Source organism: Cinclus cinclus, unplaced genomic scaffold, assembly GCF_963662255.1.
Source record: "Cinclus cinclus unplaced genomic scaffold, bCinCin1.1 SCAFFOLD_64, whole genome shotgun sequence".
Lineage (NCBI taxonomy): Eukaryota > Metazoa > Chordata > Aves > Passeriformes > Cinclidae > Cinclus > Cinclus cinclus.
In genome coordinates, this window is record NW_026912047.1 from 444,338 (window position 1) to 464,263 (window position 19,926).

General features: G+C 53.7%; 1 protein-coding gene and 2 long non-coding RNA genes across 3 annotated transcripts; 2 read left to right on the top strand and 1 right to left on the bottom strand.

Moving 5' to 3' along the window:
• Positions 1-5,185: 5,185 nt before the first annotated feature.
• LOC134057107 (uncharacterized) lies at positions 5,186-13,892 on the bottom strand. Its single transcript, XR_009934201.1, has 3 exons — positions 12,878-13,892; positions 11,130-11,245; positions 5,186-5,369 (listed from the first exon to the last, which is right to left on the bottom strand). It is a non-coding gene; the product is annotated as an uncharacterized LOC134057107 (long non-coding RNA).
• Positions 7,929-10,593, top strand: LOC134057108 (uncharacterized). Its single transcript, XR_009934202.1, has 3 exons — positions 7,929-8,310; positions 8,733-8,805; positions 8,992-10,593. It is a non-coding gene; the product is annotated as an uncharacterized LOC134057108 (long non-coding RNA).
• Positions 13,893-15,931: 2,039 nt separating the features above from the next.
• Positions 15,932-19,550, top strand: LOC134057109 (zinc finger protein 239-like). Its single transcript, XM_062514133.1, has 3 exons — positions 15,932-16,279; positions 16,634-16,774; positions 16,961-19,550. Exons 2-3 carry the CDS (start codon positions 16,693-16,695, stop codon positions 17,875-17,877), a joined length of 999 nt encoding a protein of 332 aa, XP_062370117.1. The 5' UTR covers positions 15,932-16,279; positions 16,634-16,692; the 3' UTR covers positions 17,878-19,550.
• The last annotated feature ends 376 nt before the right edge of the window (positions 19,551-19,926 follow it).

Genomic DNA, 19,926 nt, shown 5'->3' on the forward strand with positions numbered 1-19,926 from the left:
CCCATCCTTCCGGCCCATGTGAAAACAGGAAGGAGAACTACAGGAAAAGCAGAGTCCCTTCTTTGGATGTCTAAAGACTCTTCTGCACTTTATGCTCTTTGTGCTCTTTAAATGAATGGATTGCTGCTAAAAGAACCTCAGGCCCGTATTTTCTCAGCCACAGGCAGGACAAGGTGACTTGAAGCTGGAGAGCAGGGAGATGCAGGACCTTGGCAAGCGAGGGATAAGAGCAGGGGAAGCAGGGGAGGTGGCGGGGGAGAGCTGGACACTTGAAGGAACAGGTATTTTCTTGTTTACATTCATCAGTGCTGGGAACTTGGAAAACACGTGGTGCTGCATGCATCGAGGACACAATGCCCATGCTGTGGTTGTCTTCCCTTTACTCATAAGCCTTGGCTTCACCCCCTTTCCAGGGTGTCAGATCTTCCCCCTGGTCTCTCTGACCTGCCTCGGCTAGCTCAGGGTCAGAGAGATGGGGGATTTTTTATCTGACATGGACAAAGGTAAAAGATGAGAGGAGGCTCTCTTTCCTGGGATGATCCAAGTTTATTGTCCTGAAGGGTTCCAGGGAGAAGAGAGATAGCATGGGAAACACGGGGTATTTTCAATCCCAACTCAGGGGCGGAGGAATCCCGTATCACAGCCACTCAGGGCTGGCCAGGGGAAAGGGAGGGGTTAAGGGAAGGGGACAACCACGATACAAACCGAGAGTGAAACAGAACGAACCATCCTCAGTGCAACACAAAAACATAAATGTGCATTAAAACACCAGGGGAGCAGAGAATTCCTCCAGGCTAAAGGTGAGTCTGGTCCCACTCCAGGGATGTATCCACTAAAGGAGGGGAGTTGTTTATGGGAACTGACCACAAAAATCAAACCCAACAAACACTGAAAGGGACTCTGTCGAGCTGCACCACCGAGTGTTGGCAGCAGGCAGAGGCACGAGGTGCACGCATGACCGAGAAGTACCACTTCACTTGGTTTTTCTGCTTATGTGGATTTCAGTTCTGCTTCACTTCACAGCTGCTATTCTGTCAAGGTCACTTCCATTTTCACAAGCCTGTGTCACGTGTGGTCAAGGCTGGAAATCCTCCCTTAGGATTTCCATGTCTCATCTGGATTTGCCAGGAAGCACGTGCACACAGAGATGCCCGTTTCCGTGACAGGTCACTCAGAAATCATGTAAGCCAGCAACTTGCTCCTCACTGGATCACTTGGAAATACATAAAAGAGCCAGAAGAAAAATAACCAATCAACAACCCACATTTGTTGACATAGCTTAGTGCAGCTTCATCCTAATATTCTGCCCAGTGATGGAGAGAAAGAAGGAGGAAAGCTGTTCTCCCACTTCTCCCAGTTCTGCACCAAGCAGTTGGAAACAGCCAGCACTGCCCTCACCTGCAGCTGTGGCAGCTTCCCTCCTTCCTTCAGCCTCGCCCTGACTTCTGAGGGGCCAGAGGCACCACACCACCCAAAAGCATCAGCGCTCACACCCAGTGCCAGTACGGATGTCTTCATGGTCCATCTTTGGCCAAACAAACCTCGGGCATGGTTTTGCTTTCCTGACAGACTTGGGCAATCTCATTCCCATTTATCAAGGCAACGCACCCCCCCCTCCCCCCCCCCCCCCCCCCCCCCGCGTATGGCTCTGGAGTAAGAGCCCCTCTGGAACAAGAACTCGAGAGAAGACTGCAGGGAAGAATCCAAGAGCAAAATGAAATCCCACATATTCAATGCAGGCCGGCTTCTGGCAGGTTCCTTGTGGCTTTTGGGGCACAAGAAAAGCCTTTAGACCATAAAAACATATGTGAAAACCCCACACCGAGCACTTGGTTTTAAAGCTGTTATTGCACTTCATGTTACAGATAATAGAATTGCTTTGGGATTTGGCATTTCCTGCACTCACGCAAACACATTAAAATAATTAAGTGCTGAGTCCTGAAGCTCAGTTCTTCCAATCTTATTTTGGTGGTGTCACTTGACATACCAAAATCCAAAGCAATACTTCCAAAAATGAAAAGCAACTCCCTCCCCTCCCCATTCAGTTTTCCAGTGGAGGGGTCCTTTTAAGAACAAGTTAAAGAAAAGAAGAAAAGCCCAAGACCTACTATCAGCTAGTGTACCAACCCCCTGTTTTCCATAGATTCTCATTATGCCTGATGGCTTCTCTAAGAAAATCAATTTGTACATGTAAAAACCTGTCAAGTAGGGGCAGGGGTTTCTGAGCCCCCACCTCGCAGGTGAAGGATCTGAGGAAGAGTGGCACAGAGGGATCCCAAAGTGCCCAAGAGAGGTTCAAGTTCACTGCGTTTGGGCAGCATTATTTGAAACCAAAGTGCTCTGCAGCTGCCCCAAGCCTGGAGTTCACAGAAACAAAATGAGCTCCCCCTCCTGCCTCGTTTTCTGACTTCTCTCATCAAGGGACAATCACATCATGCAAAAAATAAGAGAGAAGATGCTAACACCAGTCCAGTGCCCCCCAACAGCTGGCACCAGGATTCATTCCCTCCCCTGGCTGATGGAACTTAAACCCAGCTGTTCTGGGATTTAAGGAGCAAAGCCCAGCTTTGCCACTTGCTGTTCCACTCCTTCCCGCATCTGCAGAGCACAGAGATTGCTGGGTTCCATATTACATCTCAAAGCAGCAGCCCTGGGAGTGCTGCTGGAACCCAGAACGCCCCCCCCCCCCCCCCCCCCCCCATTCCCAGACACCAACCGGACTGGTCAGCCTCATACTCCTCAGGGACAAAAAAACCAAAAACCAGTAAAAAAAATGGGTATTTTACACCAAACAGGACCCATTTCAGAGGACAAATATCCCACACTGCCACCCCGAGCATGCCCAAGGCTTTGTGACAGAAAAGCAAAACTTCACATGTGAAGCACCATTTCCCTTGGAACAACACCCTCCATAAAAATTGCCACATAAAAGCCCAGGTGTTTGCAACATCCTCGGTAACACATTGCACATAAAGGATCAGGTCCCTGGCTGTCCTTGTTTGAAAGACAGGTGTTTGCTAAGGAAAGCAGAAGCTTCCCTTTGGACTGAAAAATGTGATGCTTCCTTCCTTCCGATTATAATGATTTTGAAATTAAGGGAGCTCTCAGCCAAAGATATGGGGGTAGGAATAACAGTTCTTTACTAGTATACCTAACAAGACAAACAAGAACAACAGCTATGAAATTACCCACAAACAGAACAGTAACTCAGTCCCAGTCCTTTCTGAGCTGCAGTTCCCGGTGCTGGGGGCGGGCAGGTCCTGCAGAGCCGCAGGAGGGCTGGGGGTGATGGCAGCGTTGTCCCAGGGGGAGAGAGAGATGGAGAGAGCCCTCCGCTCACGGTGTCGGTCCTGGTGCTCAGCAGAGTGCTGGATGGTGGTAGTTTACAGCAAGAAGACAGCAGGGCAAGGTCCGACAGCAGTGAGGATGGTTCCCGACGCTGGGATGGCGGTGATGGGAAAGAGGCAGCGATTGTCCTTCTCCTCTGAACTCCGAGGGGAGAATGGGCCGAGGCCCCGCCTTCCGCTTCCTCTTCTGGATGTTTGAATCTCGGGGGGTTTCCCTCTTCTCTCCCCTCCCCCTTGCCACCAGGGCCTAGTCAACAGATATCTTAGCATGACAATGGGGAAAATTCCACAGAGGGAAAAAGGAAAGAACCAACCCCCAACAGGTGATCATCCTTATCTCTGTAGGAAGTATCTTCTGTTAATGGGCCATTGAGTCCTACTGTATAACTGATGAGATTACATCATCCTATTGGGAGATACTCCAGCCAGGAGGACTAGCCAAGCCTTTCCTACCTAGATAAAAAACTGAGGCTTAGAACGCCAAAGGCAACCTTTTTCCACTGGATTCCAGAGGAAGAACCAGGCTTTTTTTCCACATCATTACTGGACCCTTTGGAGGAAAACTGCACCAGCACCCTGACTGACAGGGTATCAGGTTGTATTCTGACTCTGTTAGTGGTTGTATTTTTTTTTTAATTGCATGTATTTTGTTTTTCCTTTTTCTCTTCCCTATTAAAAATTGTATTACTGACTTGAAGTCTCACTGGTTTTGCTTTTGATCCAGTACAGATGGGTTGGACTGTGAGGGTACACAGAGACCCACTGGGACATACTGGGACATACTGGGAATGATACTGGGCAATAATGTAGCAAACTGAGGATACTGTGAGTGATACGAGGTATAGTGGGACCAACTGGGGACACAGGGAACAGTGTCTCATCCGCCACAGCCTCACAGCCCCTCATAATACAGTTCGGCACCAAAAACACCTGCAAAGTTCGGTGCCCAAAAAGCCTGGTTAGAGCCCCCCAAGCTTCCCCCAAGTGCTCCAGAACCACATGCGTTCTGCCCTGGGGACCTCAAGTCACGGCTCGGACTCAAAAGTGTCCCCCAGGTGCTTTCCCGGACCCCAAATGCTTCGTCCGAGCCACTTCCGGGACTACAGCTCCCACCATGCTCCGCAGTCCCGTTAGAGTGCTATTCCAGCCATGACTACATCTCCCATCAGGCACCGCGACCCACAAAGAGACAATGCGGATGCGCCCTCCTGTGATGCTCCGCGGCTGTATTCAATCGTATTATGCCCGTGCCTACAATTCCCATCATCCCCCGCGCCCCAGAGAGCCCCGTTCTAGCCCCCCAGGTGCCCGCCCGGACCCCGAAGCGCTCCACATTCCCCTCCCTGACCTCCAAGTTTTCGCCCTGGACCCCCAAGAGCTCTCCCAGCCTCCGAGGTGTCCGTCAGAATCCCTCAGTGCCCTGCCCAGTGCCCACCCGGCCCATTGAAGTGTCCTACATACCCTCAAGTTCTAAATTCCCTGTGTAGACCCAAGACTGCCCCAAATGTACCCCAGAAATGTCTCCCTGGACTCCAGAGTGGCCCCTTTTACCCTGTCTGAGAAAATGATAACAAGGATTACAGAAGGACTGAAAAAAGTCTACTTATCATACAGAAGGAGAAAGCAATAGCCAGTAGTTTTCAATTAATTAATGAAGGGAATTGTGTTACTTAGAACCAATCACCAAGAATTTTTATGATTGCTAAAACCGTATAGATTTTTTAACACATAAATGAAAAATTAGGTAATAAAAATATTATTTTTATTATTAAAAGAAAAACATCTTTGCAATTTTATTATTTTATTAATATATAATTATAATAATAAACATGCAGGGATTTTTTTTATGTTTTAGGATGTCAGTCCCAGGTGGGCAATGTCTGACATGGTGAGGTTGGAGGTGAGAAGCAGGTTGTCCAAATAGGGTCAACCCTGAAAGGGATCATTCTTCTCTGTGCCCAGACCTTCTAAGGTGACATTCATCATCAAGATCACCTGGGGAATGCTTCGGTCACCTCTTCTCTGAATTGAAAAATTAAAAAAAATATTCACTTGATTAAAACCAAAAATCATGAGGTGCACTTTGAACTCTCTCTCCTTAACGCTGACACTGACACTGACACTGGGGATCCAAGAGCATTGTGACTGAGGAACCTCATGGAACCAAGAGTCCATTGCTACACTGTGCAGCCTGTGGAACCAAGGGGAGCACAGTGACATTGCGGGGCCTCATGGAACATTGGAGACTATTCTGACACTCTGGGACCCACTGGAACAAGGGACTGTTACAGCTTGGCAGGGCCTCATGGAATCAAGGGCACGGCAGTGAACACTGTGGGTCTGCACAGGATGAAGGGTTCATTCTGACACCGTGGAACCCAGGATACCATTGTAACACTATGGGGCACCATGGAAACAAAGGTGCATTGTGACAGAGCAGGACCTCACGAAACCATCGAGGCCATTTTTACACATTGAGGCCTTGTGAAACCAAAGGGCCATGGTGGCACTTCAGAGCCTTGTGGAGCAAACAGGACCCTAGTGACACTGTTGGACTCAGTGGAACCAAGGGGCCATTGTGACACTTTGGGTGTCATGGAATCAATGGTCTGTTTTGACACTGCAGGCCTTAACGAATCACAGAGACTATTGTGGCACTGCAGGTGATGTCTTGGAGTGGCTACCTAGAACACAGGCTAGACAAGGTTAAGGGAATAAAGTCGGTGCTTATTAAAGGCCTTCAATAGATACACCTTGGACAGTGAAAAGCTTCCCAGAGGCTACACCCAAGGTGGATGGTGGTCATGACTTTTTCAGACAGATATAAGTTTGGTCTGTTTGCATATAAGGGGTTAATCCTCCAATTACAGCTTCCGCTAATGAAGTCATATTCCCTCAGTTTGCTCCCCCCTCCCAATTCACTTTTGTTTATTGTATTTGGAACCTGAGGCTGTAGGGTGTCCTTGAGTTTCAGAGGAATCTTTTTGTCTGACCAAAATGTGAAGATAGTTAACTAATACTTTCTATGGAGTTTAGAGTTATGCATTGATGCATAACAGGATTTCAAAAATATAAAGGCTAAAATCTTATGCCATGACAGGCCTCACTGAACCAAGGGGCCACTGTGACACTTTGTGGCCCCATGGAACCAAGGAGTCCATTGTGACGCTACAAGGCCTCATGGAAGCAAGGAACCATTGTGACACTCTGGGGTCTTGTGCTAAGGGGTGATTGTGTCACTGTGTGACACCATTGAATTAAGGAGTCCATGGTGACACTGCAGGGCCCCATGGAACTAAGGATTCATGGAACAGTGCGGACCCCATGGAACCAAAGATCCACTGTGACACAGCAGGGCCTCATGGAATTCTGGAGACCATGATGACACTTTGAGGCCACGTTGAATCAAGGGGCTCTGCAGGGCCTCGTGGAACCAAGGAGACCATTCTGCCATTGTGAGTCCCCACAGAACCAAGGGTCCATTGTGACACTGCATCACCAAGGAGACCCCTGTGACACTGCAAGGCCTCATGGGAACAAGGGACCTTGCAGTCCCTTGTATATCTGCAGAGGGATTTGTCTCCTCTACAACGCATGTGGGGGAGACACCTGGCTGAGGGCTCCACATCCTCCTGCCTTAATTTTCTTTGCATTTCTCATTGTTCTTTCAAAATACCCAAACCCAGGGTAAAGATGTTGAGCTAAGACAACGATGGCAACATGGGGGGGGATCTTCCAGGGGATGTGGGGGGTGCTGTGTTCAAGAGGGTTGAGGGTTCCTGGGAGGGATTTGGGGGTCGCTCAGGGTCTTGGATATTCTAGGCTGAGCAGTTCTAATTGCTTTGGGAAACTCTGGCAGAGGTTCTGGGGCAGTTGATCAAGGATCCCCTGCCCAGGAACTGTCCACATATCCCCTGTACCAGTTTTGGGTTTCTCCTGTCCTGGATCCCCCTCTCCTCGCTGTCATTCTCCTTGCCCCCTGCTCATTCTCATGTTACCTCGCTCCTGGTCCCACCCTGCTCCCATCCCAGTCTGGATCCCATTCTTGGTCTCATTCCCTGTCCCGTATTCTCTGTCTGGTTGTCATTCTCATAATCCCGGTCCCATATTCCCTGTCCTGTTCCCGTTCTCATATTCCCAGTCCTCATGCTGGTCCCGCATTTCCATTTCCGTATTTCCTGTCCCATTTCCGTATTTCCATTCCCAGCCCTATTTCTAATCCCGGTCCCATCTTTCTAATCCCTATCCCATATTCTCTCTCCAGTTGCTGTATCTGTATTCCCTGTCCTGTTCCCACATTTCCATTCCCAGTTCGTGTCCTGTATTCCCCGTCCCAGTCCTGTATTCTTGTTTCTGTTCCTGGTTCCCGTTCCCATTCCCTGTCCCCATTCCCTGTTCCCTCTCACCAGGCCCCGCCGCCATCGCTCCGGCCCCCCCCGCGGCCCACACGTGACCAGGGAGAACCCCGCGCTGCTTCCGCCCACCAATCACAGCGCGCGATCGCTCCTGGATTTGCATAACCACGCTTTCGGTCCTGACCCCGCCCACCGCCGGCTGAAGCGGCGTCCGGGCGCTGTTTATTCCCAGTTCCCTCCCAGTGCTCCCAGTAAGAGCGGTCCTAGCACGGAAAGCGCTCCCAATTCCTTCCGGGTTCTCTCAGGATCGCTTCGAGTGCTCCCAGTATTGGTTCCAGCACTGTGCAGGGCACGGCCACTTTGGAACCCCCCAGGGCAGAGCACGGCTGCTTTTCAGTGTCGGCACCGACCTGGGCCGGGCTGGGAGCGGAGGAGGGGGAGGAAGGAAAGAGGAGCGGGAAGAACAAGAAGGGGAAAGTCAGGAACATGAGGAAGAGGAGCTGCAAGAGAAAGAGCAGCAGCAGAACCACTCGGCTCCCCCGCCCGCCCGCTCAGGCTGCAGTTCCCCCAACTCTGGCAGCATCGCCCTGCCCCCCCGGAACCCACAGGTGAGCGGGAAGGGGGACCTCGCCCCAAAACCAGCGGGGGCGTCTCTGGAAGGTTTTCTTTTTGAGGGGCCAGGGTACGTTTGGATCTTGAAGGACCCCGAAGCTCAGCCGGAAATGCCCCGGGAGGGATCTTGGCAGGTCCCACGTGGTGATCACCCAGTACTGGTGGGCAGAGGGCCAGTATGGGGTTTGGGGATCCCCAGGAGAGTCGTGGGGGAATGCGGGAGCCCCGGAGAGGGGAGAGCGCAGAGGGGCATTCCCAGAGCCAGGGAACCCCGGGCAGCCTGGAGGAGTGCAAGAGGTTGGTGATGAGCAGCCCCAGGCTCTCTGAGGTTGAAAGGGGTGATGACATCTCCAGCTACCCTTGGCCCGCAGGAACATCAAAACCAATGTGCTCAGCCCTTGTTTTTCCCCAAAACCAGGATTTCCCATTCCCAAATCATGGTCAGATGGAGGAGGAGGCCGTGAGGAAGATGGCCCAGAAGCCCTATGCAGGTGAGGGGGAAGTCCCTGCCCCCTTCCCCCTCTGTCCTGCTCCATCTCCCAGCCCAGCACGGCCCCCGGCTGCAGGACAACCCCGCTGCCGACACCGTCCTGCTGGGGACGTGCTGGGGGGATCTCCTTCCCCCTCCCTCTGGAACAGAGGCAAATCCCATCCTCTCCTTGTCCTTCCTCCCCCAGACAAGGAGCTGAGGATGGAGACCAGGGAGGACAAATCCCCACAGCTGAACCTTACGGAAAAGGCATTTTAAACCAGCTCCATGGTGCAGGAATCCAAGGAGGAGGAAAAGCCCCAGAGATCCCTCATGAGGGGTTACAAATGCAGATCACGGTGATCCAAAGCAGAAAGACCCACTCCGGGCCAGGGAGGTGGCCAGAGATGCTGCTGGAGCTTAGAGCTGAGAGTCCATGAGCAGCTTCATGATGGGGAGAAGCCCCACAAGTGCTCAGAATGTGGGAAGAGCTTCAGCAAGTGATCCTACCTGATCCAACACTGGAGAATCCACATGAGGGAACAGCCCTATGAGTGTGGGGAGTGTGGGAAGGGCTTCAAGACAAGCTCTGACCTGACTGCCCACCAGATGAGCCACACAAAGCAGAGGCGTGCCGATTGTGAGGAATGCAGGAAGACATTTAAGACTAGCTCCAGTCTCCTCAGGCATCAGCAGATTCAGAGGAGAGGCCCTTCCACTGACCCAACAATGGGAATGGCTTCAACCAAAACTCCACTGTCGTCACCCACCAGCGCATATATACTAGGACGAGGCCCTACGAGTGTCCCAAATGTGTGAAGTCCTGTTCCAGAAGCTCTCACTTTACCCTACACCAATGAAGGCACCACTAAGGGAAGCCCTGCAAATCAAGTGCAGGAAGAGCTTCATGTGCTGCTCCAGCTCCATCCCCCGTGGCAGGATCTGTGCTGGATGTTCCTGTGGCCCCCAGTGGGCAGAGCATTGCTGGTCCATGGTGCCCGTGATCTATGTTAGAAATACACCTGGCTGGGTGGCTCCACATCCTCCTGGCTCCCCATGGGCACCTGGACATATCCACAGATCAACATCAGAAATCCATTGTGAAGAGCACGTTTGTCGACTTCTGACCCGAGAAAAATCTCACTCTTTGCATCTTCTGGTGGTATCAAGCAACACTGAATGGCCTTGGAGGTCTTCTCCAATAGAAATCCATCATTTTAATCCTTTCTGGCTCATGGGCATCTTCCACAGCCAAATGGGAACATATTGGGGCAAACCCCACAATTTTGGAGATGGTGGGGTGGAAACCCCTTCAAAAAGGGTTCTTCCCACCCAGCCAAGCATGTGGATGCTTTGCCAGCAGGGACACATAAATTCTTTTGTTTTGGCCTTGAAACGGTTTCTGTTCATTCCTTTGAAAGCCCTGTAACTGGGGTTAAAAATAACGACAAGGAACTAAGACATGGGTGGGGCCATGGGGGGAGATGGATGAGGATGTGAGGAACATGGATGGGGACATTGCGAAGTGCTGTCCAATGCAGGTACTGCCACCACATCCCCACTATCACCACCACAGTGCACCAGCCAGATGTCATCACCCAGCAGGGCAGGAGGTGGAACTTGTTGGGCTGTTGACAAGTGGCCCGGAGGTGAGTGACAGTCACCAGGGCGTCCTAGGGACTCCACGCTCAGAGGACCCCAATGGCCCAAGGTACAGCACAAGGGTCAGTGCCACCCACAGTGTCATGTGGCCCCATGCTACATGTCACCAGGGGTGTCCTGGTGACATTGTCCCCCTGCTATCTGTCCTGGTGGCATCATGTCCTTTCCCCTCTGTATGTCCAAATTCCCTACCATATCTTCCTCTCGCCTTCCATGTGTCCCCTGCCCCCAATGGGGCCAAAAACCATGAGGTCCTGGGCTGTCTGAGGGGACCCATCCTGTAGTGTCCCTGTGTCCCTCAATGTGTGCCCATGTCCCTCAGGATGTCCCCATGGCTGCTTCTGGCACGGAGCATCTGCACTCACCCTGGCACAGGTAGGAAAACACTGTAACACCCCATGACATCCTTGTCCTCTGATTTTAGGTCCTTTTCCCCTTTTTTGGGTTCAGTGCCCCCTATTTTGAGTCTTTTCTGTGCTTGTTTGGATTCTTTCCATCCTTTACCCCAATTTTATGCACCCTCGCCTTCACTTTGGCACATTTTTGGGTGCATCCCTCCCTTCCAACCCCCTCCGCACCTTTTAGGCGCCCCTCACTCCCCTACACCCCAACTCCCTTCCCCACAGACATCTCCCCAGCTGTGTCCCCAACTGTCCCCCTATGCCACATGGACTCAGTGCTCACCATCCTGGATACCCTTGAGTCCCCGGCCTGGGACTGTGGATTTCCTCTTCCAAGAGATTCAGAGCTGGACCGGCTGCCAGGGGATGCCGATGGCACCAGAGCTCAGGGTGGGTGGCCTGGTGAGGTTGGTGGGAGGGGGTTTGGGGTCATCTTGGGACTGACCAGGGGCTTGTCCACTCTGCAGTGAGAAGCAGCCCTGGCCAGGGAGTCTGGGATGGATGGGGGCAGGAGAGATTGGACACTGGTGGACACTTGATGGACACCTGAGTCATGGATCCCAGCTTGACACTTGTCTGGATAGCTCTTGGCCCTGCAGCCCCCCAGCCTAGGCAGCTCCGAGCCCAGATAACCACCAGCCTTGATACACACCTTGGGTGTGTATCACCTAACTGGCCCACCAGCCCATCCCAGTAGCCCCAACCCCAAAACCCCCCAAAACAAACCCAATTCCAGAACATCAATTCTGGATGCTCCCTGCAGAGTGAGGGGGAAACTGAGGCACGGGATGAGGTGATGGGAGGAGACTTTGAGACTCACCCTGGAGACCCCAAAACGAGCACCCACCCCCCAAATTGTCACTGCAGCATCTCAGGCCCCCCAGCTGTCACACTGGGGCGACTCCAGGAGCCACTGCAACCCCAGGCCCCTCGAGGGGTGACCTGTGGTGTCCCTCTGGTGTCACTGGCGAGTCCCCAGCAGAAGCAACATCACCTCCTCAGCAGGAGGAAGACGAGAAGGAGGTGAGGATGTGACTGAAACTCCTGCCCGTTCACATGGGGAGGTCGCCACTCGAACGGGGGCCAAGCACAGGTGGAGCAGCGGAGGTACCATGGGGACTGGGGGGGGGACATGGGGACAGTCCCCAAGGTCCCCTCAGGGGATGCTGTGGTGGGGGCGGGGGGGAGGGGGTGCAGGGTGGAGCAGCATCTTCAGGGGGATGTGGGGAGATGGAAATGGCTGGGAGTGACCCCAGAAATGTTTTCACCACCTCCTCCTGTAACATGTGGGCCGCCCCCTTCTTTGGGGTGCTGGTAACAAATTGGCAGATGGCGGTGACAAAAAGCGCAGGTGCCACCTCGGGGATTGCACAGAGAGAGGGTCCTGCAGCACGACCAAGACCCCCCTGACTGAGGGGCACCCCAGGGTGACAAAGGGGGGGGGTCAGGGGTGTCCCCAAGGTGTGAGGGGAGCAGGTTTTATGGGGAAGTGTGGTTGGGGCGCAACAGAAATGCATCCAGTCCTGCCGGTGTCCGGAGCACGAGGGGGACATGGCACCTGTTACCCTGTCACTGTGTCCCCCTGTCTCCCATCATCCACTGTACCCCACTGTCCCTTTTGCTGGGCAGCAAGGGGTGGTGGCACTCCTGGATGGGTGTCCAGGTGGATCTGCACTCACCTGCTATGGACAGAGTTGTCAAACGTGATGTGGGGACACTGGGTTGCACTGTCATTGGCATTTCACTGTCATTGTCACCATCACTGTCAGTGCCACTGCCATTTGTCACTGTTATTGTCACTGTCACTGTCCTTAGCACTGTCACTGTCACCATCACCATCACTGTCATAGCACTCACTGGCTGCTCCCCAGGGTCCGCAGAGGTACTGGGGAACAGCCAGGGGACAGATGGATAGATGTGGGACAGAAGGACATGAGTGAGACACCAGGAGAGACATAAGGCACACAAAAGGGACATGAGAAGATACAAGAAGGACACTCAGGGGACACTGGGACACTTGCGGACACTCACAATATCACTGAAGGTGTAGCAGTCGGGGATTTTCTGTTTTAGTAGCGTTTGGATGTTGATGGCCTTGAGCTGGAACTCCATGATGACACTGATCAGCCTGAGGGGACAAAAAACACCACAAGAGGCCTCAAAATCACTAAAAAATAAAATAGGAAAAAATCCACCTCAAAATCCCAAAGAAACCAATGCAAAAGGGAAAACTCCGCCACAAAAAATCCCCAAAAAAGAGAACAAATCTGCCCATAAATCCCCAAAAAACCCTGTGAGTTCCCCAAGTTCAAAAAAAAAACCTGGAAAAGGAAAAATTTGACCCCAAAAATCCCCCAGAAATTAAAATTCCACCCCAAAATCCTAAAAAAAAAAAAAAAGGAAAATTTCCACCCCAAAATCTCAAAAAATCCAATGCTAATGGAAAATTCCACCTGAAATCCCCAAAAACCTCAGGAGTTCCCAAAATAACAACAAAAAAAAAACATTCTAGAAAAGGAAAAATTCTGCACCAAAATCCCCCAGAAAACATCAGGAAAGGGAAAACTTGGCCACAAAATCCCCAAAAATTACCCTGGGAAAGGGAAAATTTCATCCCATAATCCCACACAGGAATTCGGAAAAAGGGGTCGCAAATCCAACACTTGGATTTTAGGGATGGGAAACTTCCCTGGGTGGGACTTGTGGGATTTACCTGTGGAATTGGAGGGTGAAATTGCTGTCAGTGCAGTCCAGCACCAGCAGCTGGGGGTCTCCAGGGTACACCCCCAGGCACTCTGTGGGCTTGGGACTGGGGTCAGGGAATGCTGAGAGCCCAGAAACCCTGGGACTTCCCAAATCCTGAATCACATATACTCCAGGACCATCCCAAACCTTGCACCTCAAACCCAAACCCCAAACCCCAAACCAAAACCCTACTCCCAAACCTCTTGGGACCATCCCAAATGCCTTTAGAGTATCCCAAATCTCAAATCCCAACCCTAACTCTAAAACCCAAACCCCAAGTGTCCCCACCAGTGATGATGCTGGAGGCAATGTCGAAGGTGTCATTACCAGGGTCAATGTCCCCTGTGCGGAAGAAGTGCTGTGCCTGGTGCCATCTCTGGTGACACCTGCAGTGCCAGCATAGGGGTAGTGGCCCAGGGTCTTGTTGAGGACAGCCAGGTACTGTGGGGACAGGGAACAGTGCTGGGGATAGCACTGGGGCACCTCAGCGTCCTCAAATCACACCAGTGTCCCAAATCACCTCCATAGGCTGAGGTCCTTCATGTCCCCAGATGACCACTGTGTCCCCAACTCTTCTAACCCCTTTCAGTGTCCGTGTGCCACCTTCTTGAGGACAAAGGCATGGGGTGGGAGGTGCTGGCCTGGCACAGCCCTCGGGGTGCCCAGTCCCCCTTGTCACTCCCACACCTGTGCATGTCCCTGTGCCAGGGCTGGCATTAACGGTAGCACCGGGCCAGGCACTGGCACAGACACCAACCAAAACGGCTTGCAACCAGCAGGGCCACCCATGGGGTGGGCACGGAGCCACCCCAGCCTGGCCCCACGCCTGGCCTGTCACTGCCATGCCCACCAGCATTGCCACACCATAGACTAATGTGTCCCCTGGCACTGCCGTGCTCGTGGTGGCATCTCCACGGGCATTCCAGCACCTGCGGCGGCACTTCCATGGCCATGTGTGCCTTGGTATCACCATACCCCTGGTGGCACCTCTATGACCACCTCATCCTGACACCCCTGATCACCACCCCCTGTGGATGACAGGGACACTGTGGGCACCTGCACCCTGTTCTGTCCCTTCAGTTACCCCCTTGTAGACATCTCTGCTGCCAGTGGCACAGGTGCCACCTGATGCCACCGTGTGGGACTTGTCCCAGTTATCGCCGATGGATGGACACCTGGTGCCACTGGGCAGGGATGATGTCCCCAGGGCTTGTGGCAGAGCAGGACCCACACTGGGAAGGCCACATCCGAGGCCACCAAACTGTACCCAGCAGGCAGGAGGGACACCGGTGAGAACATGGTGGTGCCGCAGGGGGGGTGGCAGGTGACGTGTGGGGCACATGTGGGCACAGGAACTCATGCATCACGGGCTGGGGCAGGTACCATGCTCCAAAATCATGTCCCCTGTCCCTGTGTCCTGTTCCATGTCCTGTGCCATGCTCAAGGTCATGTCCTGTGTCCTATACCACACCCTGCACCCTGTGTCATGTCCTATATGCCCCATGTCCCATGTTTCATGTCTTTAGTCCCATGTCCCATGAAACCCTTCACGCTGTGCCCCAGTCATGCCCAGGGCCCTACACCAAGCCCAATCTTGGCATCATGGCCCTGGGAACTGGGACTGGCACTGGGGCTGGAAGCCACCTGGGACAATGCCTGGCATCATGACACAGCAGCTGGAAACGTGGTGGGGATTGGGACTAGACAATGGACACCGGGTCTGGGGCTGGGCACTGGAACTGGACACCAAACCAGGATCTATCTTAAGCCCCCATACTGGTCTGGCAGCACTGAGGTTACTGGGGATACTGGGAGCTACTGGAGGGGTACTGTGGGTGCTGACTGCTTCCCCCCCAGAACACGACGAGAGGAACCCCCGGGGGGGGGGGGGGGGGGGGAGGTGGGGGGCAGGAGCCCCGAAAATGAGACACACGAGCTCCCAGTTCAGCAAGGTCACGGTGCGACAGCCCAGTCCCTGGCTCCTCCCCTGTCCCTGTCCCCTCCTCGGTCCCCAGGGCATGACACGGGGCTGTCCCTATCCCAGTCCCTGTCCCCATTCCCGGTCCTGTATTCCCGGTCCCTGTCCCCATTCCCTGTTTCCATTCTCGGTCCCTGTCCCCATTCCAGTCCCCATTCCAGTCCCCGTTCCCACTCCCGCTCCCATTCCCGTTCCCTCTCACCGCACGCCGCCGCCATCGCTCTGCCCACCGCTCCCGCCCTCACGTGACCAGGGAGAACCCCGCGCTGCTTCCACACACCAATCACAGCGCGCGATCGCTCCTAGATTTGCATAACCACGCCCTCTGCTCCGACACCGCCCACCACCGGCTGTAGTCGGGTCTAGGCGCAGTTTGCTCCCAGTTCCCTCCCAGTGCTCCCAGTAAGAGCGGTACTGGCAGGGAGAGCGCTCCCAGTTGCTTCTAGGTGCTGTCAGGATCGTTACCAGTGCTCCCAGTATCACTTCCCAGTGCCGCGCGGGGCGCAACCGCTTTGCAATCCCCCAGGGCGGAGCGCGGCTGCTTTTGCGCGTCGGCACCGGGCCGGGCCGGGCTGGGGGAGGAGGAGCGGAAGGAAGAAGAGTAGTGGAAGGAAGAGCAGCAGCAGAACCGAGCGGCTCACTCGCTCGCCCGCTCTAGGCCGCAGCTTCCCCGACTTCCCCGGCATCACCCCTCCCCCCGGAAGCCGCAGGTGAGCTGGGAGGGGGAGCTCGCCCCAAATCCATCGTGGGGAGGTCTCCTGGAGGTTTCTTTGTGGGGCAGGAGATGTTTGGATCTTGCAGGACCCCGAAGCTCAGCCGGAAATGCCCCGGGAGGGATCTTGGCGGGTCCCACATTGCGATCGCTCGTTCTGGCGGAGAGGGGGCGAGATCGGTTCTGGGGATATCCGGGAGAGCCGTGGGGGAATACGGGAACCCCGGAGCGGGGAGAGCGCAGAGGGGCGATCCCGGAGCCGGGGGACCCCCGGCAGCCTGGAGGGGTGTGGGAGGTTGGTGATAAGCGGCCCCAGGCTCTCTGAGGCTGAAAGGGGCACTGGCTTGTCCAGCTGAACTTGGCCCGCAGGAACATAAACCCAACGCGCTCAACCCTTCTTTTCCCCCAAAAATGGATTTCCCATTCCTAAACCTTGGCCCGATGGAGGAGGAGGCCGTGAGGAAGAAGAACATGCCCCCGGAGCCCCAGGCAGGTGAGGAGGAAGTCCCTGCCCCTTTCACCCTCTGTCCTGCTCCATCTCCCAGCCCAGCACGGCCCCCGGCTGCAGGACAGCCCCGCTGCCAACGCCGTCCTGCTGGGGACGTGCTGGCGGGATCTCCTTCCCCCTCCCTCTGGAACAGAGGCAAATCCCATCTTCTCCTTGTCCTTCCCCCTCTAGACAAGGAGCTGAGGATGGAGACCAGGGAGGACAAATCCCTGCAGCAGAACCTTGTGGAAGAGGCTGTTTGGAGCAGCTCCATTGCACAGGAAACCAGCGAGGAGGAAAAGCCCGGGAGATCCCACATGAGGATGGGCTGCAAACACAGTTCTTGGGTATCCGAGGAGGAGAACCAGGGCCAAAGAACCGGACAGAGCTGCAGCCAGAGCTCAGAGCTGGGGTTCCATGAGCATCTTCATGATGCGGATAAGCCCCACAAGTGTTCAAATTGTGGGAAGAGCTTCAGCAAGAGATCCTCCCTGATCTGGCACTGGAGAATCCACATGGGGGAACGGCCCTATGAGTGTGGGGAGTGTGGAAAGAGCTTCAGTACGAGATTCAAACTGATCCGCCACCAGATGATCCACACTGGGGAGAGGCCCTATGAATGTGACATACGCAGGAAGAGGTTTCAGACCAGCTCCAATCTCGTCATGCATCAGCGGATTCACACAGAAGAGAGGCCCTTCCGCTGCCCTGACTGTGGGAAGGGCTTCAAATACAACTCCCGCCTTGTCTCCCACAGGCGCATCCACACTGGGGAGATGCCCTATGAGTGTGGGCAGTGTGGGAAGTGCTTCAGGACAAGCTCTGAACTGATTGTCCACCAAAGGATCCACACAGGGGAACAGCCCTATGAGTGTGATAAATGCAGCAAGAGGTTTCTGACCAGCTCCAGTCTCCTCCTGCACCAGCGCATTCACATAGAGGAGAGGCCCTTCTGCTGCCCCGACTACGGGAAGGGCTTCAGGCACAACTCCAACCTCGTCACCCACCGGCGCATCCACACTGGGGAGAGGCCCTATGAGTGTTCTGAGTGTGGGAAGAGCTTTTCACAGAGCTCTCACCTGACCAAACACCAATGGAGGCACCACTAAGGGAAGCCCTGCAAATCAAGTGCAGGAAGAGCTTCATGTGCTGCTCCAGCTCCATTCTCCATGGCAGGATCTGTGCTGGATGATGCCGAGTGACCCCTGGTGGGCAGAGCCCCGGTGATCCATGTTAGGAAGACACCTGGCTGGGCGGCTCTTCATCCTCCTGGCTTCCCTTGAGCACCTGGACATATCCACAGATCAACATCAGAAATCCATTGTGAAGAGCACGTTTGTCGACTTCTGACCCGAGAAAAATCTCACTCTTTGCATCTTCTGGTGGCATCAAGCAACACTGAATGGCCTTGGAGGTCTTCTCCAATAGAAATCCATCATTTTAATCCTTTCTGGCTCATGGGCATCTTCCACAGCCAAATGGGAACATATTGGGGCAAACCCCACAATTTTGGAGATGGTGGGGTGGAAACCCCTTCAAAAAGGGTTCTTCCCACCCAGCCAAGCATGTGGATGCTTTGCCAGCAGGGACACATAAATTCTTTTGTTTTGGCCTTGAAACAAAAAGGTTTCTGTTCATTCCTTTGAAAGCCCTGTAACTGGGGTGTCCTGGTTTGAAGGACAGGTGTTTGCCAAGGAAAGCAGAAGCTTCCCCTTGGACTGAAAGAAAATATGATTCTTCCGATTATTATAATTTCGGAATTAAGAGAGCTCTCAGGCAAAGATATGGGGGTAGGAATAACAGTTCTTTACTAGTATATTTAACAAGACAAACAAGAACAACAACAGCTATGAAATTACCCACAAACAGAACAGTAACTCAGTCCCAGTGTTTTTTGGCTGCAGGCACCTTTTCCCTGAGCTGCAGTTCCCGGTGCTGGGGGCGGGTGGCTCCCGCAGAGCTGCAGGAGGGCTGGGGGTGATGGCAGAGCTGTCCCAGGGGGAGAGAGAGATGGAGAGAGAGCCCTCTGCTCACGGTGTGGGTCCCGGTGCTCAGCAGAGTGCTGGATGGTGGTAGTTCACAGCGAGAAGACAGCCGGGCAGGGTCCGATGGTGGTTTCCCGACGCTGGGATGGGACACAGACGGCGATCGTCCTTCTCGTCCGAACTCCGCGGGGGAAATGGGCCGAGGCCCAGCCTTCCTCTTCCTCTTCTGGCTGTTTGAATCTCGCGGGGCTTGCTTCTTCCCTCCCGTCCCCTCCCCCTTGTCACCAGGGCCCAGTCAACAGGTATCTTAGCATGACAATGGGGAAAATTCCACAGAGGGAAAAAAAAAAAAGAAAGAACTAACCCTCAACATTATCCACCCCGAATTTTCCCCTACCATCATGCCAATTCAAATTAAAAATCTTCAAATTATAGACATCCATACAGTTACAGATACAGGCACAGTATTGTAGGTAGTTCACCCTAAAACAAGGTCTCCTTGGGGTATGCATCTGGTCTTTCCATCCCTTTGCATGATCCACCAGGTACACCCTGGCCCTTGAGCAAAAACCACCCCCCGAATTGGATTGTCTTTGCTGGAGGCAGGGTTCACCCAAACAGTTTTTCCTAGCATACCGCTCATATGCACCACTGGAACCTTGTCCCCATCTGGTGTTCTGAAGGGCTCAGACTGGGCAGGGCCTGCTCGATTAGTGGAACCTCGGGTGTTCACTAACCATGTGGCCTTTGGTAGATTAATCTCTCAGTTTTTGAAAGTCCCCCCACCCAGTGCCTTCAAGGTGGTTTTAAGCAGCCCATTGCACCGTTCCACTTTCCCAGCCGCTGGTGCGTGATAAGGAATGTGGTACACCCACTCGATGCCGTGTTCTCTGGCCCAGGTGCTTATGAGGCTGTTTTTGAAATGAGTCCCATTGTCTGACTCAATTCTCTCAGGGGTACCATGTCTCCAAAGGACTTGTTTTTCCAGGCCCAGGATGCTGTTGCGGGCAGTGGCATGAGGCACAGGGTAGGTCTCCAACCATCCAGTGGTGGCTTCTACCATGGTCAGCACGTAACGCTTGCCTTGGCGTGTCTGAGGCAGTGTGATGTAGTCAATCTGCCAGGCCTCGCCATACTTATATTTGGACCACCGCCCCCCATACCAGAGGGGCT